General features: G+C 48.6%; 2 protein-coding genes across 8 annotated transcripts in view; one reads left to right on the top strand and one right to left on the bottom strand.

Moving 5' to 3' along the window:
• The first annotated feature begins 4,677 nt into the window (after positions 1 to 4,677).
• LOC139080888 (collagen alpha-1(I) chain-like) lies at positions 4,678 to 8,509 on the top strand. Its single transcript, XM_070603381.1, has 6 exons — positions 4,678 to 4,737; positions 4,829 to 5,001; positions 5,736 to 6,322; positions 6,479 to 6,995; positions 7,449 to 7,577; positions 7,767 to 8,509. The coding sequence occupies exons 1-6, from the start codon at positions 4,678 to 4,680 to the stop codon at positions 7,903 to 7,905; spliced, it is 1,605 nt and encodes a 534-aa protein (XP_070459482.1). The 3' UTR covers positions 7,906 to 8,509.
• The window catches only part of GAB3 (GRB2 associated binding protein 3), a 99,398-nt gene continuing 82,233 nt past the window's right edge, over positions 8,081 to 25,245 (bottom strand). For 6 of the 7 annotated variants that reach the window (XM_070604647.1, XM_070604643.1, XM_070604644.1 and 3 more), the window contains one exon: positions 20,984 to 24,323. In XM_070604647.1, the coding sequence (XP_070460748.1) occupies positions 24,207 to 24,323 (117 nt within the window). In that variant the 3' untranslated portion in view covers positions 20,984 to 24,206. Of the gene's footprint in view, positions 8,216 to 20,983; positions 24,324 to 25,245 lie in introns of those variants that run through there. The other variant, XM_070604640.1, reaches the window with a different exon arrangement.

Consider the following 25,245-nt stretch of genomic DNA (forward strand, 5'->3'; position numbering starts at 1 on the left):
CATAATGATAAAGGGGACGATTACCCAAAAAGACATAACAGTCCTTACCGTGTATGTACGTAACCACACAACACCAAAATACGTGAGGCAAAAACTGATAGAACTGCAAGGAGAAATAGATGACTGCACTGTTATAATTGGTCCTATAGACTGAATGTTTGTGTCCCTCTAAAACTCATATGTTGAAACCTAATCCCCAGTGTGATAGCATTTGGAGGTGTGACCTTTGGGAGGTGATCAAGTCATGAGGGCAGAGCCCTCGTGAATAGCATTAGTGCCCTTATAAAAGAGGCCCCAGGGAGCTTTCTTGCCCCCTTTCATCACGTGAAGACATAGCAAAAAGACAGCCGTCTATGAACCAGGAAGCAGGTGCTCACCAGAGACCAAATCTGACAGCACCTTGATCTTGGACTCCCCAGCCTCCAGAACTGTGAGACCTAAGCATCTGTTGTTTGTAAGCCACCCGGTCTGTGGTATTTTGTTATAGCAGACCAAATGGACTAAGATAGTTGGAGACCTCAACACCCATCTGTCAGAAATGGACAGACACAGGAGGCAGAAAATCAGTAAGGGTATTGTTAAACTCAACAGCAACATCAATCAACTATACTTGACATGTATAGACTATCATATACAACAGCAGAAATACATATTCTTCTCAAGCTCACATGGAAGATACATCACGATTAACCACATTCTGCGCTATAAAACACAACTTAACAAATTTAAAAGAACAGAACTCATACAATATCTGTTCTCAGATCACAAGAGAATTAAACTAGAAATCAATAACAGAAGGATAACTCTAAAAATACCATGACACTTGGAGATTAAAGAACTCACATATAGATAACACATGGGTCAAGGAAGAAATTCCAAGAGAAATTTAAAAATATTTTCAACTAAATGAAAATGAAAATACGACTCATCAACATTTGGGGATGAAGCAAAAGCAGTGCTTAGAGGGAAATTTATAGCATTAAATGCATCCATTAGAAAAGAAGAGAGATTTAGAACCAATAATCTGAGTTTCCTCCTGAGGAAACTAGAAAAAGAAGAGCAAATTATAAATGCAAAGTAAGCCACAGAAACAATTATAAGAATTAGAGCAGAAATCAATGAAATTGAAAACAGGAACCCAATAGAGAACATCAACAAAACCAAAAGCTGGCTCTTTGAAAAGAAAAATCAATAAAATCTCTAAGCCTCTAGCCAGGCCAACTAAGAAAGAAAAAGAAAGAAGATACAAGTTACTAATATCAGAAATGAAAGACAGGCTATCACTACAGATCCCAGGGACATTAAAAGGATAGTAATGAATGGGCCGGCCCGGTGGCACAGCAGTTAAGTGCGTACGTCCCGCTTCAGTGGCCCGGGGTTTGCCAGTTCAGATCCTGGGTGCGGACATGGCACAGCTTGGCACGCCATGCCATGGTAGTCATCCCACATATAAAGTAGAGGAAGATGGGCACGGATGTTAGCTCAGGGCCAGTCTTCCTCAGCAAAAAGAGGAGGATTGGCAGCAGATGTAAGCTCAGGGCTAATCTTCCTCAAAAAAAAAAAAAAAGGATAATAATGAAATACTATGAGCAATTCTATATCCACAAATTTGATAACCTAGATGAAATGTCTTCTTGAAAGACACTATCTGCCAAAACTCACACAAGAGGACACAGACAATCTGCACAGGCCTGTATCTATGAAAGGAATTGAATCAATAGTTCAAAACCTTCCAAAACAGAAAACAGCAGGCCAAAATGGGTTCACTGGTAAATTACACCAAACATTTAAGGAAGAAATTATACCAATTCTCTGTAATCTCTTCCAGAAGACAGAAGCACAGAGAATACTTCCTAACTCATTCTATAAGGCCAGCCTTACCCTAATACCAAAGCCAGACAAATACAGAATAAAAAGAGAAAACTATAGACCTATATCTCTCATGAACACAGGTGCAAAAATCCTCAACAAAATATTATAAAATCAAATCCAACAATGAAGAAAAAGAACGATACACCACTACAAAGTGAGATTTATCCCAGGCATGCAAGGATGGCTCACCATCCGAAAACCAGTAATGTAATCCATCACATCAACAGGCTAAAGAAGAAAAATCATATGACCACATCAAGATGTGGAAAAAGCATTGGACAAAATGCAACATTCATGATAAAAACTCTCGGCAAACCAGGACTTGAAGGTAACTTCCTAAACTCGGCAAAGAGCATCTATAAAAAACCTACAGCTAACATCATACTTAATGGAGGGGAACTAGAAGCTTTCCTGCTAAGATCAAGAACTTGCAAGGATCTTCCCTCTCACCATGCCTTTTCAACATTGTAGTGGAAGTCCCAGCTAGCGCAATAAGACAAGAAAAGGAAATAAAAGGCATACAGATTGAAAAAGAAGGAATAAAACCGTCTTAGCAGATGACGTGATTGTCGATGTAGAAAATCCAAAAAACCTCTTGAAACTAACAAGTGATTATAGCAAGGTTGCAGGATACAAGGTTAGTATATAAAAACCAATTTCTTTCCTATACACCAGCAATTAACAAATGGAAGTTGAAATTAAAAACACATCTAAAACCATTTACGTTAAGCTACATTAAACTAAAAGCCATTTACATTAGCACCCAAAGAATGAAACCCTTAGGCATAAATTTAACACAACATATACAACATCTATATGAAGAAAACTAGAAAACTCTGATTTAAAAAGTCACAGAAGCAGTAAATAAATGGAGAGAGATTCTGTGTTCATGGACAAGAAGACTCGATATTGACAAGATGTCAGTTCTTCCCAAGTTAATCTATAGATTCAAGGCCATCCCAATCAAACTCCCAGCAAGTTATTGTGTGAATGTGGGCAAACTGATTCTAAAGTTTATATGGAGACACAAAAGACCCAGAACAGCCAGCATAACATTGAAGGGAAGGAAGAAAGTTGGAGGACTGACACTGCCCAACTTCAAGATTACCATAAAACTAAAGTAATCAAGACAGTATGGTATGGGTGAAAGAACTGACAAATAGATCAGTGGAACAGAATAGCGAGCCCGGAGCACAGCAAAGGAAACCATCAACAAAACAAAAAGAAAAACTAACGACTGGGAGAAGAGATTTTCAAGTCAAATATCTGATAAGGGGTTAATATCCAAAGTATATAAAGAACTCATACAACTCAACCCCCCCCCCAAAAAAAAAACAAAAAAAACCCCCACAAACAACCCAGTTAAAAAATGGGCAAAGGAGCTGAAGAGACATTTTTCCCAAAAAGCACGTGAAAAGCTGTTCAACATCACTAATTGTTAGGGAAATGCAAATCAAAATTACAATGAGATATCACCTCGCGCCCACCGGAATGGCTATAATTAACAAGACAAGAAATAGGAAATGTTGGAGAGGATGTGGAGAAAAGGGAACCTCAGACCCTGCTGATGGGAGTATAAACTGGTGCAGCCACTATGGAAAACAGTATGGAGATTCCTCAAAGACTTAAGAATGGAACTACCATATGATACAGCTATTCCACTGCCGGGTATTTATCTAAAGAACGAGAAAACACTAAGTCGAAAAGATATATGCACCCCTATGTTCATTGCAGCATTATTCACAATAGCCAAGACTTGGCAACAATGTAAGTGACCATCAATGGATGAATGCATAAAGAAGACGTGGTATGCATACACAACGGAATACTACTCAGCCATAAAAAAGATGAAGCCTTGCCATTCGTGACAACCTGGATGGACTTTGTGGGTCTAACGCTAAACAAAATAAGCCAGATGGGGAAAGTCAAACACCATAAGATCTCACTCATCGGTGGGGGATAAAAAAACAATAACAGCAACCGACAAACATATAGATACAGAGCCTAGACTGGTGGTCACCAGAGGGTAGGCGGGGATGGAGGAGGGCGAAAGGGGTAATAGGGCACATGTGTACAGTGAGGGATGGTAATTTGTCTTCGGGTACTGAAAAAAGAGGTCTCTTTTTAAGAAATTGAGCTGGAAAGGCTGAAACGGCAAGAAAACGAAGAAAGAGAAGACAAAGATGATAATGGAAATAAAGAGGAGGCTGAAGACAAGGATGACAACAATTATAATTCCGCTGAAAAAAACTGGTTTTAACCAAGATTTCTCGTGTCTATAAAGCATTTAAATCCCATTACAAATCACACTACTTCTAAATTTCTTTTGGAAAAGCAAATTCAGTACTCTAGAAGTACTCTAGATTTCTTTAGACTTTTCTTGGGTACTCAATGCCGTACTGTATGTGTCTTTAGACAGCCTTGTCCTTCCTCGTAGTTTTCAGTAGCCACCAACTTTGTCCACCGGGTGACTGAACCTGGCCTTGACACGTATAGGAGTTTCTTGTTGGTTTCTGAGGATGGCGGGTTCTTCTGGTTCACATGCATTTGATGCAGCCTCAACGAAGTAGCTACTGTTCTGTTAACTAAATATCACCCTGTATTTGCAACATCTTGCAATTGTTTTACAAAGAAAATCTGGGTCCTGGCACCTATCCATACTTGGAGACGGGCAGGGAAGAGTGGGTATGGGGGGCCCTGCTGGGCCGGCCTGCCCCCTGTTTCCCTCCCCCCCCCACCCGGCCCTGCCTCCACCTCACCTGAGGAGACCCCAGCTCCGACCAGTCAGGCTTGAGGTAGTAGATGATGCCGTCCAAGGCGCCAGGCAGCAGCACTCCACGCACCAGCAGCACAACGAGGGACCACGTAGGGGAATGTAGCGGTGAAGTACACGATCTGAGGGGCCAGGCTGCTCAGAGGGGCCTGCAGCACCCACCTCCCCCTTGGAGGCCCCCAGCCTGAGCAGGACGGCCGGGCAGGCCACGGTCCCGGGCTACTGGACAGTGTGTTCAGAGGTAAGGAGGGAGGCCAGTCAGCAGCGCCCCCCACTTCTACTCCTCGGAGCCATGGCTCCTCCCAAAGGAAGCTGGGTGCTCAGCTGGAGCACCAGCAGCCCCATGGCGATCACAGGTCAGCCGCGGAGGGAGGGGAGAGGCAGGGCCCTCCCCAGGCAGAGTGGGACATCAGCATGGGGGCAGTTCCCATGCCTCCTGTGCCAGCGACTCCAGGTCATCCTCTGCAGAGAGGTGGGGTCCTAGGTAGCTGGGATTAGAAGCGGCCCAGCCAGAGACAGAGGCAAGAGCAAGGCGGCCGATGGAGGCCTCTGCCTCCCGTTTAAGCGGGCCTACCAGCCCAGCAAGCGGCTGCTCTGTGGACCCCGCAGGGAATGAGCCAGCCCTCCAGGGACCTGGCCATGTCCCACAGTCCTCGGCACACTGTCTTATTATGCGTCTGTTCACACATTTGTCTCCCCAACCTGACAGAGAGCCCCCGAGGGAGGGCATGTGTCTGGACTCCCCCTGGGTCCCCGGGGCCAGAGAGGCAGGCGAGAGAGACAGCCATAGGCCAGGCCCACCCAGACCATCAAAACACACTCAGATCGTGAGTGAGGAATAGAGAGAAACCGGGAAGGGGGCCGGGAGGGGGAAGGCCGACACAGGCAAGGGGTGGCCTCTCCCGCTCAGGAGGGAAGACTGCTGGGGCTGCATTTGGAGGGTGGGGCGGGGATCAACTGGCCTGGGTTGAAGCACCTGGCCACCTCCCCCCGCCCCCCCCCGCCATGCGACCTCAGGCCCAGGCCCCGGCCCTGGCCCAGTCACCTCCCATTGCAACAGGGGTCCCTGGCAGAGACTCCCCTCCCCCAGGCAATGCCGCCCCCCAGCCCTGCCGTCATCCCCAGCCCCGCCCGCCTCCAGCCCCGCCTTTCCTGTTGACTTGACCCCCTTCCAGACACAGAAGGACACCAGCACCCAGCAGGCCAGCAGACACAGGGTCACCTCCCAGTTGAGGACCCCTGGCACCTCCAGCCCCCCAGAGGGCTGCAAGACTTTGCTCCCGGGGGAGGGAGAGCCCATGAGGGCTGTGCCAGCAGAGGGCAAAGCGACGGGGAGCTGTCCCAGGGGTGGTGCTCCCCCTCGTGCAGCCCTGGAGGCCAGCTGGTCCCTCCTGGGCCCTGCTACTCGCAGACTCGGGCCACGTGTGGAGCCCAGAGAGGGGGACAGGCCGCCCGGCCCAGAGGAGCCCGACTCCCTCCCGGAACTCGATGACAGGACACTGGCGGTCGGCAGGCTGGTCACAGGCGAGGTCGGCCCGGCGGGCAGCAGCCCGGGCTCCCAGGCGCAGGACGCACGCCTGGGGCGCGGCAGCCTTGGCGGGCAACCGTCACCTGCCCAGAGGCCTGAGCACAGAGGCCCAGCGCACCGCTCTCCTCCCGGGAAAGCCCCAGGGAAGGGTCGGTTCGCGCAGGCGCACTGAGGTTACGTCGTGCTCTATTGGGCGGGGCTTCACGAGGGAGTCCCCATTGGCTCGGCCGGCTACAGGGTCTCTGGGCCGGCTTGGCGGGAGCCTGTCACACTCCGAGGGACTCAAAGCGGGTCTGTTTGCGCAGGCGCACTGGACATCCCGAGTTGCATTGCGCGCGAAAGGGGGGAACTCGGTGAGAGGGCTTCAGTCCCTGAGCGGCGGGCTGAGAGGGCCGGCGGATTCGGCTTGGACTCTGAGGGGAACGACGGAGTGGCAGCAGCTATGCAGGCCGCAGACGAAGGTGGCGGTGGTGCGGCCGGTGCGAGGGGTGGCCCCAGCGGCCCTGGAGGCCCTAACAGCCATAGTCCCCCCAGCGTTCTGGAAGGCCGGGGTGCTCCTGTCAGCCCTGGCGGCCCCAGCGACCAAGTTAGCCCTGGCGGCCCCGACAGCCAGGGCGGCCCTGGCGGCCCCAGGGCCCAGGGTGGCTCTGGCATCCCTGATGGCCAGGGTGGCCCTGGTGGCCCGGGCAGCCCTGGAGACGAGGGGGCGGTGGGGCCAGCAGCCGTAGGTGCTCCCGATGTCGCACGGGCAGCACTTGAGTCAGGGCTAGGTGGAGATGCAGCACCAGTGGATGTAGGACCAGAAAACCGACAGATGGTCTTGTATCCTTTCCATTGAGCCCCTGCGGCCTGGTGGCCACAGGATGGGCCAGGGACGTGTCAAAAGGCCCGGCACAGGGCACAGGGCAGCCGGGGGGCCGGGGGCTGGGACACACAAAGGGGAGCAGTGAGGGGAAGCTGGGGTAGCCTGACGCGGGGTGGGGGAGGGTGCGCGGTGGGGGGCGGGGGGCGGGGAATTGACGCCTGAGGAGGCTGGAGGGTGGGGACACAGGCCGGAAGGAGCGGGGGAGGTGGGACAGGGTGAACTGAGTGAGGAGGGAGGCGGGCAGCCCAGGGTGGCCTGAGCTGGCAGGACTGGGTTTGTGTGTTCGAGGGTGAGGGTGGGGGTGGACGGCCTGAGGGGAAGCTGGGGTGAAGGCCAGCCTCTGAGACGTGCGAAGCCTGGGGCACCAGCAAATTCAGTAGCAGATGGTGCCTTAACCATGCCTCCCCCAGCACACTCACCGTGCCTTTCCGGTCCCCCCTGGAGGCAGAGATGGCCCGCAGGGCCATGGCCCCAGAAACCCAACGCCACCAGCAGGCGGTTCAGAAGGAGTGCGCCGTGAACGGCAGCGTCCTGGCTGTGTCAGTTCTACACGGAGCTGAGATGGGGGTGGCGGCAAGGGCTCAGGGCCTGAGAGCCAATCTCAGCCGGAGGGGCTCGGTGATGGACACAGGGAGACTCTCAAGTGTCAGGTCTCCGGGGCGGGTGTGGTGTGCTGGGTGTAAGAGAGAGTCATCACCTTGAACTTGATCTTTACCCCTCGCTTTTAGCAGATGGACTGCTGAAGACCCTGGCCTCCTCCAGATTTCCATCAACTCCTTCCTGGACCTGCTTGTCCGGGTGGTGCGGAACATTCGGCGCATGGGACCCACCGTTCCCCTAAGTCTTGGCCGGGGTAAAGGAGGCTGAGCCCTAACCCTGGGACCCCGACCGGGCAACGCACAGGGCGTTGATTCCTGGAGTGGCGGCCACTATCTTACTGGGGCCTCATTGTTTGCCCTTATTGGCGTTTGACTCTCTAGGCCCACTTGTGTTGTTTCCCCGTTGCTGGAGGAGGGGATGATTAAATGCTGGTTACTGCAGAAAACGGAATTGAGCTAGTAGTCTGCGTCTGAGTTTCTTTTCAGCTACTGCACCTCCAGGTTTTCTTGCCTCTGTCCTCGTGTGGGAGGGGAGGTTCTGGGATTCCGATAGTCCAGTAGTACCAGGTAACTGACAACTAGGAGATGGAAGAAAATGAACGTCAGTTGTGTCCTGATATTCAGCATTAAGTCCTGTCAACATTTTGGAATATTTTTGTAGGTTTATACTTGTATTTGTACATTAAATGTGTAATGATAATATAAACATATGAGGTTATTAGTTATAAGTATGTTTTTGCAAGTTTAGCACCAAGTTTTCCTGACATTCTTTCATCTAACATCTGAGCATTACCTCTTTCTAAGTGTGCTTCAAAAATATGTTAGTGAATGGATGCGTAAACGATGCATTATAATGTAATATTGAACATTTACATTGTTTCCAGTTTTTTCATTATCGTGGTTGAGGAGTCAATGGAATTCTTGTAAGTCTTTCCGTGAATGGTTATTTCCTTAAGATAGATTCCCAAAGGTAGAAGTATTGACCTAAACCTTTCCTTTTCTTTTTCTTTTTGGAGACTCTGTTTCTTTTGTTTTCCTTTTTAAGATTGGCACCTGAGCTAACATCTGTTGCCAGTCTTCTTTTCTTCTTGTTCTTGTTCTTCATCCTCCTCCTCTTCTTCTTCTTCCTCTCCTCCTCCTCCTCCTCCTCCTCCTCCTCCTCCTCCTCCTCCTCCCCAAGGCCCCCCGGTACATAGTTGTATATTCTAGTTGTGAGTGCCTCTGGGTGTGCTACGCGGGACGCCGCCTCAGCGTGGTCTGAGGAGCGGTGCCATGTCGGCGCCCAGGATCCGAACCGGCGAAACCCGGGGCCGCTGAAGCGGAGCGCGCGAACGTACCCACCGCTCGGCCCCCGGGCCAGCCCCTCTTTTTTAAGACTCTTGATCACAACTGCTCTTCAGAAAATCTGCCTCCTACCAGATTTCTGGTTTTCCAGTGTTCTTGTCACCACTGAGTTGGTTCTCTACTAAAATAAAAACTTAGTTTGCATGAAAAGAGAAAAGACCCAGGAGCACGTAAATAGGAATTTTGTGGCTGGCTGGCCTTGTTCCAGGTCAGTGAAGAAAAGTGGGGGGACAACTGGCAAAGTGTCTCGGTGGGGGAAGGTTAGCTCCCTCTAACACGTCTTGTCTCCTGCAATGTTGCCAAACCACGGATGGAGGTCCAGTCACTCTTTTGTAGACTCCACTGGATTTTCTACACAGACGATCATGTCTGCAGATAAAGTGTTACTTCTTCCTTTCCGATTGGGATGCCTTTCACTGATTAACTTATCTCCTCGTAATGGGTTGTGTTTTCTTGACTCTTGGCATATCTGGTTATTTTTTCAGTGCGGACTGTGTGTATTTTTCCTTGGGTGCTGGGTATGTTTGTGTTCCTAAATATATTCCTGGGCTTTTTTTTTTTCTTCCTTATCGAATGTTGTCAACTTCCTTAGAAACAGTTTGATCCTTTTGAGTCTCACTTTGAGGGTTTGCTATGTAGGAGCAGAGCAGCTTTTACTGTAGAATGAATTATTTTCCAGACTATCGATCCAAGATCCCTCTGAGTACTGTATCCCATGTCACTCGAATTAGGAGGTTTTCCGTGAAGGCCGGTGGGCACAGGTGCTCACCTAGGTCCTGTTTAACCTTTAATCCTTTCTGGTGATCCTTTCCCAGGATGAGGGTAGTCTCCTCCCATGCCTGTGCTGATCGGCATTCTCCTCAATACTCAAGAGGGACCCTCTGCAGATGTCCAGGATCCTCTCTGCCTGCAGCTCAATCTACAGTACGCTGGGCCTTAGGGCCCCCACTTCAATCTGCTTCTCCCTCCATCACGCAGCAAAGCCCAGAATCAGTCTGCCACCTTGGCCCCACGGATGGACTGCTGAAGCTGCAGGCAGCTTTCACACCTAAGTCAGGTCACGAAACTCCCCTGTTCCCAGCCCTCCCTGGGCTCCCCTCTCACTCAGAGACAAAGCCAAGGTCCTTATGGTGGCCTACGGAGTCCGATGTGAATCGGCCCGCTTCCTCTCTGGCCTCCTCTCCTCCCCTCTCTACCTGGCTCACTCTGATCCAGCCACATTGGCCTCCTCCCCTTTCTGAAACACCCCAGGCCCACACCTACCTCAGGGCCTTTGCACTGGCCTCTTTCCTGTCTGGAACTCTCTTCCCCCGGGGTTCCACCTGGCTCACTCCCTGACCTCCTTCAGGTCCTTCTCAGATGTCACCCCCTCAGAGAGGCTTTCCTGGCCTGCGTCCCGCTTCTCTCACCCCTTGCGTTACTTATTACCCCTGCAGTATCCCCAGCTCCGAGAACGCTGCCTGCCTGGCACAGAGCAGCCCCAGATACGTGTGCTCCTTTGTCAGACCATGGTCTCTGTCAGCCGGATCTCGTCAAAGGCCATTCTCCTGGCCCAGAACACTCCTGGGGCCTGGCCGAGCTCTCCTCCTTCACCCAGCATTAATGGGCGGGGGAGGGAAGAAGAGGTCGCTAGCTTCACCATGATGGAGATACAGCCGGAACAGGAAGGAGTTGCCAGATTTTAGGGAGTTTGGGTGCACTGGAGCAACTGGCGGAGGCGGGGGGGGGGTGGATTTGAACACAGCGACAACATGATCTGCATTACATCCTAGCAGGTTCTCTCCACCTCCCACATTGAGGACAGGCTGAGGGAGGCCAGGGCAGAGTGCCAGTGAGTGAGGCTGGCAACATGCCGGGGAGCGGGGGCTGGGGTGGGGGGGACACGCATTTACAGATGGAGATGGTGAGGTGGCGGTAAATTAAGTAAATACATGGTTGAGGGTATACATAGCAAGGAAGGCAGGGGCCGTGGCAACACCTGGGCACAAGGGCAGGAGGCTAAGGGTATTGCTGCTGCTGGGGTGCGGGGCTTGGTCCTGTCATCCTCTCCCCCTCCGCCCCCAGCCCCCACCCCGGTGGGGCCCAAAGCAAGGCACTAATGAAGGGGGCCCAGGTGTGCCAGGGGCACACTGGCCCAGTGACCTCCCCCGTGCCACCCGATCCAGGGCTCAGCCCCCAGACCCAGGCGTGAGCCGCCCCCTCAACGGGAGGACAGCTCAGGACCGAAAAGGCCCCTCCTCACCGGTTCCGCCACCCTTAACTGTTGCTGGACAGGAGGGTGATGATGTGTTCCAGCTTCTGGCGCAACTTATGCTTCCGACAAGACGCATCTCGGTCCAGAGCGGTGAGAACCTGGGGCAGGACGGCCCCCCGGAGCTGGGCTCTCGAGGAGGGGCCGGCTCCTCCGGGGCAAAGCCCCCCTCCCCAGCTTGAGCAGCTTGAGCTCTTCCTTGCCTCACGCCTCAGCACATCCCTCCTCCCAGGGGGCCCTGGGCAGGCGCGTGGGAAGGGCTGCAATCTCTCACCTCTGAACACACCCTCCGGCTTCTCCTCGACCCCAAATCCTCCTCCAACTGCAGAACTCTCTGTCGTCCTCTCCACAGCCAGAGCGCGGCCCCTCCCAAGAGTGGTCTGCACTCGCTGTCCCCGATTTCCCCTTTCCCATCCGCTCCTATCGGCCCCCCCCCAAACCTCTCTTGTCCAGGTCTCCATGATCCTGATGCCAAGTCCCGGTGAGCGTTTGGGGCCTCATCTCCCTCGACCGTCGGCAGCACCCCACAGAGCCGATCACTCCCTCCTCCCTGAGCGCCCCCCGCCCCGGGGAGCCTCACTCATGTTCCAGGACCCGCCTGGCACTCTTGGGGTCCCTTCCACGCCTCTGGCCGCCCCTCCTCAGTCTCTGCTGCTAGCTCCCTGTCTTCTCGGCCACCTGTGGGTGTCCCAGGGCCCAGTGCTGGGGCCGCTTCTCCCTCTACACCCACTCGGCCGCCCTTGGTGAGCTCAGCCAGGCTCGGGGCTTTCGGGGCCATGTCCTGGCTCACAAGTTCTTGTCTCCAGGCAAGGATGCATCCTTAAGTCCACACCTCTGTGTCTCCTGCCTATTGGGGTCTCCAGTTGGGTTGCAAACGCCACAGGCCCTACACGGGGCTGGCCCCGCCCTCGGAGGATTCCAGCGCACACCTGCTTGAGTCCTCCCAGCCGAGGTCCCAGACATCACAGAGCAGGGACAACATGTCTCCACTGTGCCCTGTCCTAATTCCTGACCCACAGAATCTGTGTGCACAACCTGTGGCTGTTTTAAGCCACCTACCTCGTGGGGTAATTTCTTATGCAGCTGCAGTAACTAGAACAAATAGTGATGGCTACAGCAAGAAAACAACAAAATGATGGTTGCTAACCTTTACGCAACACTGGCTTTGCACAGGTCCTTATTCCAAGCACTTTACTTACATTCACTCCAATTACTTCTCATGACAATCCTGCCAGGTAGGTACTCTTACCATCTCCAGTCCCCAGACCATGAAGCCTAGGTCCCGAGCTGGCACATTATTGGCCAAAGGTCACATAGCTATCGAGCGGAGGGGCTACGACTGAATCCCCACAGTCTGGCTCCACAGCCCACGCTCTTAGCCACTCTGCTGCGTGGTGGGCCACCCCCGATTCTTCTTCCAGCACCCTAACTTGCTCTGGGTGGACAGTGAGGTCATGGGGCCAGAGGGAAATGGCAGAGGATGCTCTTATCCTATTTCAGTTTTTATTTAGGAAATGTGCTGAGGGACCTTAGTGAGACAAGCATAAAGCTCCACCTCCAAAACTGGAAGGATGAGTGTCACCTTGCTGATGCCAGGAGAAGGCTGGGATTGACACAATCTTATTTTCTTAGAGTCTGGGGCACCTTTCAGACATTCCAGCACAACTAGCCAGACTCGAGATTCTGAGCAAGTGGCAATGTGTCTCGAGACGGCAACGGAACAGATTAACAAAAAGATTAGAAGCGATCTAGAGGAAAACAACAGTTCTTAGTTCGAACGGTCTCCACGAAGTTCAAGCTTTTACTTTGAGCAGGTGATGAGCTATCACATTGAGTGCTCCCAACGGTCACCTCTTGCTGCCCTACATGCCTGAAACCACAGGAACAGGGCAGAAAGAGAAATGGAGAGCAGTCCAGATCTACAGTGCCCAGGAGAAGGACAGAATTCGTTCAGGACAGGAGAGGGCGAGCCAGGAGGAGCAGGGAACACTGGTACAGGGTACAGGCCACTTGGAACCTGCCTAACACTGTTCAACAGCTCCTTACCGCCCAAGATTCCTCACATGTGCATGTATGTACATATACATGCTTACTTTCGTTGGTTTTTTCATTTTAAAACTGACAAGTCCTCGCCATAAAAATATTCCGTGATACAAAAGCATAAAAGGTGGAAATTGTAATTCACAGACATCCCCTTTCCCCAGTCTTTTCCTGTGGTGGGCAGAATTTGAAGATGTCCGCACAGATTCCCATCCCTGTTGTGTCTGCCCTATATAATCTCCTCCCCTCGAGGGCAGAAGGGAGCTGTGAACATGATGGCACTAGCAACCTGCGTCAGGTGTGCTGGATGCCCTCTCCAGCCCCACTGATTTGAGTGTTGAGAGATGTTAGGTGGGCAATTTAAAATGCCACAGTGCTCTCCTACCACAAATCAGCCCCTTCTTTCTTTGCCAAGCTTTTCCCTAAAGGTATGTTTTCGACTAGATTCCAGAGTTCTGTAAACGTCGGTTCTGACAGTTTTGGCCAGCTCATTAGCTGCTTTTGTGGAAGAATGGAGCCCTGGAGATCCTCATTTGCCCTTTGTTGATGTCACCCAGAACATCCGTGCATTATATTTTAACTGTAAATATCCAAGCCCTCAGAAATGAACAGAACCTAAAAGAACCACAATGGAAGAACGAGGAGGAGAAGCTGATTGGATGGTGTTGTAAAAGAGCTGAATCCTCTTCTGTTCATCAATAATTAATCTCTAAAAAAGAAGAGTCAAGAAAGGAAGGAAAAAGGAGAAAGCACCGAAAAAGAGAGAGAGTGAGGGACGGGGAGAAGGAGGAAGAAAGGCAGGAAGGAAGGAAGAAGGGAAGGAAGAGAAACAGAAAGAAAGAAAAAAGGCAGAAGAAAAAAAGAAAGAAAAGGAAGGAAGAAAGGGAGGAAAGAAGGAAGGAGGGGAGGGAGGAGGGGAAGGAGGCAGGAAGGGAGGGAGGGAGGGGAGAAGGTGAAACTGAGAATGAAGAAGTTAAAAAACTCTTCCCCAGAGCAAAAAACTCTGAGATAAGCTTTGCTAACTGCAGCTGTGCATATTCAGCATAATCAACTGTTGTTCAAAACTAACCAGGTCTTTCTGTCACTCTTTAGTATGTGACTGAGCTGTGTTTCCCAGGAAGTCAAGGTCCAGACATCAAGAGTCAGCCTCACAAGGCCAAGCGCAGGCTGAAGATGAAAACTAACCAGAAAAGTCCAGAAGGTCAAGGAAAAAGAATTTCAGTCTTCAAGGCCAAACGCAGGCTGGTGGGAAGACGCCACCCATCATGGCCACGTGCTGTCCCTCCCCTATCTAAAACCCCAGATAGAAACCGCTACCTTTTTCCCTTCAAGGAGGTGGATCTGTGTTTTAATTCCCATCTTCTTGTCTGGCAGCCTTTTGATAATAAACCTCTTTCTTTACCACAAGCCTGGCATTTCCAGGTTTTGGCCCTCCTGTGTGGTGGTTAAAGAAACCTGTGTTTGTGTTTAGTAACGGAGGGAGGGAGGAAAGAAAGAAAGGAGAAAGGACGAAAGAAAGAAAGAAAAAAGTAAGGAAGGAAGGAAAGAAAGAAGGAAGAGAGGAAGCAAGGGAGGAAGGAAAGGAAGAAAGAATGAGAGAGAGAGAGAGAGAAAGGAAGGACGGAAGAGAGAGAGAGAAAGAGACCCTCACTGTAGCCACTAGAGCTGCTGCATGCTGTCAGGTGAGATTCTTCATCATCATCAGGACCACTGCCACAGCCCCGTCAACAGCATCTCTCTCCCTCCAACCCACAACATCAGAGCTGTCCAAGTTCTGCAGTGGTGGACTATGTCCAGGCACACTGAGTGACAGGGACTGGACCTACCATCCCACTTGAAACACCCCAAAAGACAGACAACAGATCTGAACTACAGGTTTGGAGACACTGGCTATCAGGCAGGGAAGGACAGTGGTCTCTTGGAGCTGGGGACAAATGGGTAAGCCCTGCAGTTGCCCCAGCTGACTGACTGGAGAGGGCGTTTCCTGATGGGGCCCAACGGACACCCTGAGTTTAGGAGATGGAACTGAAACTCTGAGCACCTAGAGCTGGCAGGGACAGGGTACCAGAGAGAAGAGAGCTGCAGAGGGAGAGAACCTTCATATCCACAGGGGGTCCTGCTGAAGCAATCTGCAGACCACCGATCAGCACAAGTGTGTGAGGAAACTACTGGAGGGAGGCCATGAAAGGACCCCTCCCTTCCCCCAAAGGAAGAAAGGTTAACTATGCCCAGCCCTACAGCAGGACAGGGACTAGTGGCTGCCCACCCCCACTGGCCAAAATGGCAAACCTCATAATTCAGGCGGCCTCGGGCAGGGTGCTCAGAAGGGTCTCGCCTCAGGGTCATGGAAAAGAATGACTCTGACACTGAAAGCTGCTCTGGTGTCACGCAGCAAATCTTCAAAGCAAGACTCAAAAGGATCCGACTGTTTCCGAGTCACTTAACACACCCCAGAGCAAAGCTCGGGAAGATGTTGAGGAATATAAAGGTAGCCAGCACACAAGGGAAAATCATAATGCCTGGCATCCAATCGAAAATTACCAGGCATGCAGAGCAGTGGGAAAATCCAACTCATAATGAGGAGAGAAATCAAGCAATACGAGGCATCCAGATTGGAAAGAAGAAAAACTGCCTTTATTTGTGGACATGATCACCTATGTAGAAAATCTGATGGATTCTACAAAGGAGCTACCAGAATAAGTGAATTTAGCAAGGCTGTAGGCTACGACATGTTTCAGAGGGAGCTGCTGCAAGAGCACATGCAAATTAAACATAAGAGGCTTAATTCTCCCTGTGGTAAATAAGGGGAGAGGCCCCCCTCCTCCCTTTTCTTAAAGCATTTACTTTAGAAAATTTGTAATTTCATTCTCTGTCTCTTTGAAAGTATGTAAGTATTTTTAAGGGCTAAAAAGATGCCTCTTGCCAGCTTTATGACCCAGGAATGTCTTTTTCAAGGATGTAAGAAACATCTCTTTGGAACATAAACATCGAGCAAGTTGGAGCCCCTATCTCCTGGTTTCCATGGGAAGTAGAAGCCTAACTTCAGTGGGCACCTGGCTCCAAGTTGCAAAACCAGCTCCTGTTGTAAGAATATGAGTTCATTTTTCCCTCGGATAAAGCCAAGTGTATTAGTCTGCTCAAACTGCCACAACAAAATACTGCACACTGGGCGGCTTAGACAACATAAATTTATTTTCTCACAATTCTGGAAACTAGAAGTCCACAGTCAAGGTGCCAGCAAATTTGGCTTCTGGTGAGGACTCTCTTCCTGGCTTAATAGACAGCTGCCTTCTCCTATGTCCTCATGTGGCCTTTCCTCAGTGCACATACGGGGAGAGCAAGAGAGAGAGCTCGACCTAGATTGAAATCCAGCCTCTGCCACTTCCTGGCTGAGTGGCCTTGAGAAAGTTACTTAGCCTCTCTGAGCCTCAATTCCTCACCTACAAAAGGTGTAATAATAGCACCTAGCTTGCTGGGTTGTTGTGAGAATTATATACAAGAATGTAAAAGTGCATAGCATAATGCCTGCACACAGATTTCAATTACCTTTTCCCAACATTACACAACACTGCCTCCTCCCCCCATCCGCAGACACTTCACCAACTGTCCCAGCACTTTTCTTCCCTGATCTGAAATATGGTCAGTAAAGCACAAAATTTTTATTCTAGTGTTTCTGGATTCTGCTCTGCTCATGCAAACTGAGGTTTCTCTTTCTAATGTGGCAGGAAAACAGATCCAGCAGTGACAGGGATGTGGGGAAAACAGCATGCTGGTGGGGGTGTGCATGTTTTCTGGAGAGCAAGTTTGTATTGTAGATCTACCTCTTGGAATCTATCTTAAGAAAACAACCATTCATGCAGAGACTTATACACAAGAATCCCACTGAAACAGCTTGTATCATAGGGAAAAAACTGCCAACCATTTAAGTGCTGAACAATTACATTATGATGCATCTTTCATGCATCCGTTCAATAAGATGTTTTTGAAGAATTTTTAGACAGAGGTAAAGCCCAGATGTTAGATGAAAAACTTTCAGGAGAAAACTTAATGCTAAACTTGAAAAACCTTCCTCGTTTTTATGACTGCTATACATTGAATGTATACCTACAACTCAAAAACTACAAAAGTATTCCGAAATGCTGACGACAGTTAATGCTGAATGACAGGACCCAAGTAATTTCCACTTTCTCCCATCTCCTAAATTGTCTTCAATTGCCTTGTACTACCTGACAATCTGCGGCCCAGAACCTCCCCCACAAGCTGAGGACAGAGGTAATAAAATTTGGGGGGCACAGTGCTGGGGTCGCTTCTCCCTCTATGCCCACTCTCAGCCACCCTTGGTGACCTCACCAAGACTTGGGGCTCGAAGCCATGTCTTGGCTCACAAGTTCTTATCTCCATCCCATTCACACACTCCACACTCTCATATCCAGTTGCCTACTTGTAATTTCTACTTAGCTCTAGAATGATCCTTGGGTACAACCTTCCCAAGTCCAATCCAATCTACCGTGGCACCATCCCTCCTACTCATCCTAGGGGGGCTCTGAGCTTCTTCAAAGGCTTTCTCACTTTCCAAGGGAGGCCTGAGATAGTTCTAAAAAACTCTTGGTCTCTGACCCCCGACCCCCATAACACTTTTCCACCCACAGTTTTTCCAAACTACATTTGTGGTGATTGACTCCATCCTCTCAGTTGCTTAGTGAAAAACCCTGGAGTTATCCTTAACTGCTCTTTTCCTCTCCTGGAACATATCCAATCCCCCAGCAGATTCTGTCATTCTGTCTAAACTAGCCAGAATCTGACTACATCCCGCCACTTCTACTGCTGCCACCTTGGTCTGAGCTACTCTTCTCTCCTGCCTGTCTGTGTGCCATAATCTACTACCTGGTCTCCCTGATTCTAATCTTAATCCTTTTATAGTCTATTGTCAACATAGAAGCTATGATGATCCTTCCTTTCAAAATGTAAGTCAGATCACCTGTCTCTCCTGCTCAATTTCTTTCACTGGCTCCATTTTCACTCACAACATAAGCCAAAGGTCTGTACATTGGCCTACAAGATCCCACGCTATAATCTGTGAATCACCCATTACCTCTCTACCTCCTCTGCTCTGCTCTCTCTTGCTTATTCCATGCCAACCACACTGGCCTCTTGGCTGCACCCTCAACATTCCAGGTTTCCTGCTGAATTAGGGCTTTTGCAGTCTGTTCTCCCTGCCTTGAATGCTCTCAAATATAGCTCATGGGCAGTCACTGGGGGAAAGGCTCGTGCCTGCTACATGGGACAGTGTCTGGGGTGGCTAAACTGAGTGCTGGAAGAATCCGCTTCCAAGAGGTCTTACTCACACAGCTGACAATTTTGTGCCAGCTGCCAGCTGGGAACTCAGCAGAATCTAGGTCTAAGGGCCTTGGTTCTTTTCCACGTGGCCTATGCTTCCTCACAGCATGATGGCTGGGTTCCAAGGGTGTGTATCCTGAGAGAGAGCCAAGCAGAAGTTGTATCACCCAGCCCCAGATGTCACAATGTCCCCTCTGCTGTGCTCTACTGGTCAAGGCAGTCACTGCCAAGTCCTACCCAGGTTCTAGAGAAGGAGAGGTAGACTGCACCTCTTAATAGAGAGTGGCTAGATTCTGGAAGAGCAAGTGGGACAGGAGATATCCTTGTGAGGATTTTTCGAGAATGCAACGTACTACAATTGGGTTTGCCACAGGCTGAGACCAGGATAGTGGGGAAGGCAGGACAGGGAAGGGGAAGAATCCAAGCAAGGGGGCAATCTCAGAGCAAAGAAAGATTCGGCCAGAAACCACAGGGTAACTCTGGAGTGTAATTTCTACTTAGACTTTGTACCAACCTGAGGTAAAGGAGCTGGGATTTCAGAATGCTGTCCCCCTCAGAGGGGAGGGCAGGGAGAGTCCATTCTGAGACCCTTCCAACTCTCTGTTGTTGCAGGTAAAACAGCTCTAGTAACTGTCTGAGGGGCTCGCCTCTGAGGGAGAGTCCAAGGTGTGGGCACAAAGCACATTAAAGCCAGAAAGAGGCACAACAAAAAGTGAAATGGGTCCTAGAGGATTTGGGCAGAGCACCAACAGTGCCCACTACATTCTGCCAGAACACGAGCTCTTCAGAAAGGGGTCTGTGTTTCACTCACTCGTGTATCCAAAGCTCCTACATGAGTACATGTTACATAGCAGGTGATCACTAAACATGTGTTGAATTAAATGGAATTATCAAAAGAAATAAATATTTCCTTTATTGCTTCTGTCTTTTGTGCCTTGCTGCTGAAGGTCTTCCACACTCAAGATAATAAAAAGTTTTCCTGTAGTTTCCTTTAATATGTTTTATGGTTGTGTTTCTTACATTAACTTTTTAACTCCCCTGGAGTCATTTATTTTTCTTCATGCTAACTGGTTTGTTGAGGTATAATTTATATTCAGCAAAGTTTACAAACACTAAATTTATGCATCGATAAATTTTTACATATGTATACACTCATATAACCACCAGCCAGATTAAGATACAGAACATTCCCAACAGTCTAGAAAGCTGTTGTGCCCTTTCCAATCAATAATAATCTCCCCAATAGAGGTAACCACTATTCTGTCTTCTATCACCATAGAGTATGAAAATGAATTAAAAGTCTCAAATTGAAGAACAAAAAAGTTGAAATAATTTAAAATTTCAAGACAGACATAAAACAATTAGGTTGTGTTCTTTTACACGAAGGCAAACAAAGGCTAAAACTCATTAAAATATGGGTTTTGACCATGAAACAGAGAGCCAAACAGCAGTGGTAGACAGAAGCAAAATGACCTGATAAAGCAGAGGGAACAGGTCAAATCGATTGCTCTGCCTTCCCCATTGAGGCCCACCTGGAATCAATGTTTGTGTGTGGCGGCAGAGTGGGGTCAAGGTTCATTACTGTCCATGTGGATCTCTATCCAGTGACCGGGCACCCTTGACTGGAAAGGTTGTCAGGTTCCCAAGGTCCTCCAGTGCTCCCTCTGTCATAAATGAACTGCCTGTGTAGGTGGGGGTCTGCGTCTCAGCTCTGCTTTTTCTCCCTTTGGGCCCCCTGTTCCAGCCTGCACCAATGCCACACTGTCTTAGTTGCAAAAAATAAAAACTAAATTTATAAAACAAATGGCACAATTAAAGTAAGGAAGTGATAACAATAAATGCAATTTAAGATCAAGGGAAATAAAGGAGAAGTAGGAAGCTGGAAACTTAGGGAGGTGTCTGGTGAAGGGGCAGGAGTATAAGAGGCCTGGGGTTCAAGGTCTCTGTAGGTTAGCTTCTCAGGTCAGTCCTTGGGCCAACCTGCTCATCTTTGGGTCAGGGGCTTAGTCTGGACTGGGAGAGGCAGGCTGGGGTCTGTTGCTTTCTAATGTCAGTAATGACAAAGGTCATGTATACATGGTATCAGGGAGGGCCGTTGATACCACTGTCAATTACTGAAGCTAGGTTTTGACCAAGAAAAAAGATGTCAAGATGTGGTTTTGCTGAGAAGAAGCTGCACTCATTACAGCCACCAGCTCAACTGTTTGCAGTGAAATAACACGTGTGTAGGTCATCCCATGTAAGTAACGTTAAGTTTGTTGTACTTGAAAATGGCAATGAAGTCCATTTTCACATATTCAGCTTTCAAAATGTATTCTATATTTATATTGGATGTCATCACTTAAAACAAATAAGAGAGAACTTAAGTCATGACTCCTCCTTATAAGACTTTTATTAATGCCAGAAGTGAAATAGTAAAAACACAATGAATTTTTAAAAACCAGCATGATTGTGGGTACAAAGATGGTATGGAAGGGGACTGAGGGAGCCTGAGGGGAGAAAGCCAGGCCTGAAGGGAGCCTTTAGTCTTGATTGGGACCTAAAGGCCATGATTCAGCTGATCTTTTTTCCACAGTGAAATGGCCTGGACACTGACCTCCACAGGATCACTCCGTGATAGCCAGGCTGTTTGCTAGGCCTTAGGGCTCCTCCCTCCCCAAGGAAAGCTTAACTCCCAACATTCCTGGGATTGTGGCCTTATGGGCTTGCAGGCTTGAGACCCTTCCATCCCCTCTTCTGCACTACACAACACCTGATCTAGAAGAATTTCCTAACGAAAAAAGATGGAAGCAAAGCAGAGAGGAACTAGAAAAAACAATGTGGGAGTAACTGCTGCATTGTCCTGTTAGGTTGATTCCCCAATCCTCTAGAAGATGCACCCTGCACAGTGTAAAGACATGCCATATGCACTTGATTTGGAATATCTGGGATCATTTCTGTTAAAAAAAACAAAACCCTCAGACCCTGGTCAGAATCATAGCCCTCTGTCACACACGGATTATCTCCACCAGAAAACAAGATTTGGCCAGCATTGTTTTGACTTAATGGTGACTTTCTCAGGAGGATATGCTGCTGTCAGCTCAAAAACTGCCTGTACTTTGTATCACTGACTTATTACGCTTTTGTGTATCCATTAGCAGTTTTATCAAAGCAGGACATAATCGCATACACCCTGGAATTGAGAGTGAAGTCATCTTTTTTTAAAACCCCTAATTAATCACTTCCAAACAAGTAACACCACTCAAATGTGTATTGCTTCATGCAGTAAATAGGTCCCTGGAAATGTTTTGTAGAAACAGATTTTTTCCTTTTGGTCAGTTGGATGACTCTTCACTAGTGACATATTTTCAGCTGTATTTACTTTTCCGATCTATCTTCAATCTGGTATGGTTCTTGACATTTGGACAAACAATTTTTCTGCACTGACCTTTGGCAGTAATCAATGATCTAAACACAGGTGCTCTACACATAAGGAAGCTACCGTCTATAGGAACTGGCAGTCTGCAGCCCTGGATTCTTGCCTGAAGCTCTGTGGCTCTTCACAAGTCCCATAGGGAAGAAGGCAGCTCTTTACAGGCTCTAGCTGGGGTGCAGTGATATGGGGCCAGCCGCGGCTGTGGGGAGCCTTTTCCTTGTTCCGTCCAGGCTCAGTAAGGACTCTTCACTCAGTTAAAGCACTTGGCAGTTTTTCCTCACCTTGCTCCAGGAAAAAAATGATGTCTCCAGATCCTGCTTCTTTGAACATCAAAATTACTCCTCTCATGGTATGAAAAACTAAGACTTTGGCATTTACTTACCTTTGGGGCAGTCTGAAACCCTGAAACCCTGCAGCAAAGCCTAAAACTGCTTTGACTAACCCTGACTGTCATAGACCTGCCTGCCTATTTGATTCTTCCTTATATATAAGACACAGTGCCAGTCAGAATGGTAGACCAGTATCTGCTTAATTCTTAGTTGTTCAGATCTATCTTCCTGCTGCAGGTGCTCAGAAGGATAAGGAAGGGGCATTAAGTAAAATCACATGCCCAACTGAGTCTTTATTCTTCCCCAGTGCCCGATAAAGGACCTAGTCATCACTAAAGCAGAAGAGAAAAATTAGCGAGGAAACCTGAGACCAGAACTCATTGTTTTTCTGTTTGTTTTTCTGGTCGTAATTCTTTATCAGTCAAAAGCTTGGGTCCAGCATAGGATATTCAGGGAAGATTTGTGCCTTCCCCAAGGTGGCAAAAATTCTTCTGCAAACAGTAGCTAGCTGGCAGGAAACACATTGCAAAGGGACCACATGCTCCAAGAATGGATTTTACACTGATCGTCAGGAAGTATTTCTAATGGTAACTACTGATTATGTTAGAGTTCCCTGTTTGGACACCATACAAAGGAACCCTGGCTTGACACATATACCTTTCAAGTATAAAAACACCTGCTCAAAATCCTATGAAATGGAGAGGAGATGATGGCTCATCTTGCATCTGCACATGTTTCCCACGTGTCTTCAAGGTTGACCACACTTATGGATTTCATCACAATCCTCAGACGCAGTGTGAGACAGTGCAATGAGCCTTCAATAGGCAGCCTGGCCAACTCTATTCTAAGCCTGACTCTGTGTCTCAGCTCTATGAGTGATCTTGGGCAAAGTGTTCCCTCCTCTGCTTCTCAATTTTCTTTTTTTCAAAGTGGGAACAACAATCTTTGCCAAGCCTAGCTTCCGAAGTCTTTTAGGGAAAGAGATGAGAAGATGCATGTGAAAGCATTCTGGGAAAAGGCCAACAGCAACGGAACACTTAGCCACAGGTAGCAGCTTAACCAGGACATCCTTAAAGCCACCAGTATCATCTGATAAGCTCATCCTGGAGCCCAGGATTCAGTGCTCTTTTCACTTGAATTATCTTTCTTTGGGGATAGAAATGATTTGTCTGCTGGAGTTTTTGGAGTAAGAAGCATAGATTCTGCCACTGTTGCTGGGCTTGATTTCCTCAGCCATGTTTTTAGGACAAGATGGTCTCCAGGTGCCTCTCTCCTGGGATAATTTATGATTCCAAAGGAAACACAGGAGAGAAGTCAGAATTTCAGGTATTGGAGTCAAATGATCCTATCCTGTCAGTAGCAATACTGACTCCAATCTACACTCCAAACACTTCACTGGAGAGATTTTTAACCAAGCTCTGGGAAAAATATTCGCCCAAGTGTTGTTTTTGTTGTTCCAACTCTGCCTGAATGAATGGGGTTTTCTACATCTCAGTCTGCAGCTGTGGAATCCTCCATGTCTGCCTCTTGTGACTGTGGAGCCAACTCCAAGCATCCATGAGGCTCTGGGCATGAACAAGTGTGGACAGAGAAGGAAACTGTTGTGACAGGCAGGGGCAGCAGCAGGGGCTGGACTTCCTCAGAGCCTCCTCTGGGAGGAGATTGCTTCCTTCTTCTCTCTGTTCAATGTGTACAAATAGATCCTCTGTCCCAAAGATTCTTGCTAAGCCCATGGAAATTACACATTCTCTCTGCATCTTGACTGGCATTGACCACCGGTGCAATTCTAGCAAAAAAACCTGAAAGCGAGCCCCATGCTTCCCTGTCTCACACACAGCCCAAGCTCACATGTCTCACGCTTTAGATTGTCTCTCATCCGTCCACTCCTGCTTTGTGCTCTGGAGAGCTTGTGTCTTCTGCTCATCCACTTGGACATAGTCTACTCTTTGTTCTTCTGAAAGGAGAAGTTTCTGAAGGGAGAGAACAAAAAGGATTTCATTACACTGAATTAAAAAATTCAGAAAAATGTCAGCCCTTCTGTGGTAGATTACAGCGTTGTTAAAGATTTGCTGCCCCTTCCTCCCGGGTCATTCCCTGCAGAAGCGTTATTATACTTTTTATGTATGTGTATAAATATCTCTTTGTCTCTGCTTCCTTCAGCTTTGCTCTAACCATTTGACTTGCTTCGACTGATATAATGTGAGTGGCTAAGTGACATGTGCCAATCTGAAAGAGAAAAAAGGCATCCTGTGATTCTGCAATCTCTCCTTTTCCTCTGCCAGGAGACCAGCATGCTCCTCCCACCTGGGCCCTGGATTAAAGATGACTTGGAATGCCAAGGCCCTAGCCTGCCATGGACTGTCCCATGAGCAACAACTGAAAAACGCTTTGCCATTGCAAACCACTGAGACTTGGGGGTTGTTTGTCTTGGCTGCATAGTCTACCAAAATTGATTAATGCACCTTTTGTACTTGTCAGTTTCACCTGACCAGCTTTTCTGGTGTATCAGTTCAGGTTTTTGGAATGAAATTAAAGGTAAAGGAGAAATGGGAGTTCATTCAGCAAAAAGGAAAGGAAGACTTCCAGGCTTTTTTTCTGCATACAAACAATGGAATCATACTATATCTCCTGTTTGGCAAGCAGCTTTTCTCATCAAACACTACATTGTTAGGCACAGTTTAGATTATTACCATCCCTTATTCAAAAATATTTAGCTGTTGTCCACTACTTACTATTCACTTATTCCACGGCTTACACTCTGCAGTGAGTGACACTAGTTAATGGCTAGGTCCGCTTACATGTATTAATCGTTTAATCCTCACAACAGGTCTCATTGTAGCTGTTATTAATTCTGATCCCCACTTTACAGATCAGACTACTACCCAAAGGAGT

This window comes from Equus przewalskii, chromosome X, assembly GCF_037783145.1.
Source record: "Equus przewalskii isolate Varuska chromosome X, EquPr2, whole genome shotgun sequence".
Taxonomy (NCBI): domain Eukaryota; kingdom Metazoa; phylum Chordata; class Mammalia; order Perissodactyla; family Equidae; genus Equus; species Equus przewalskii.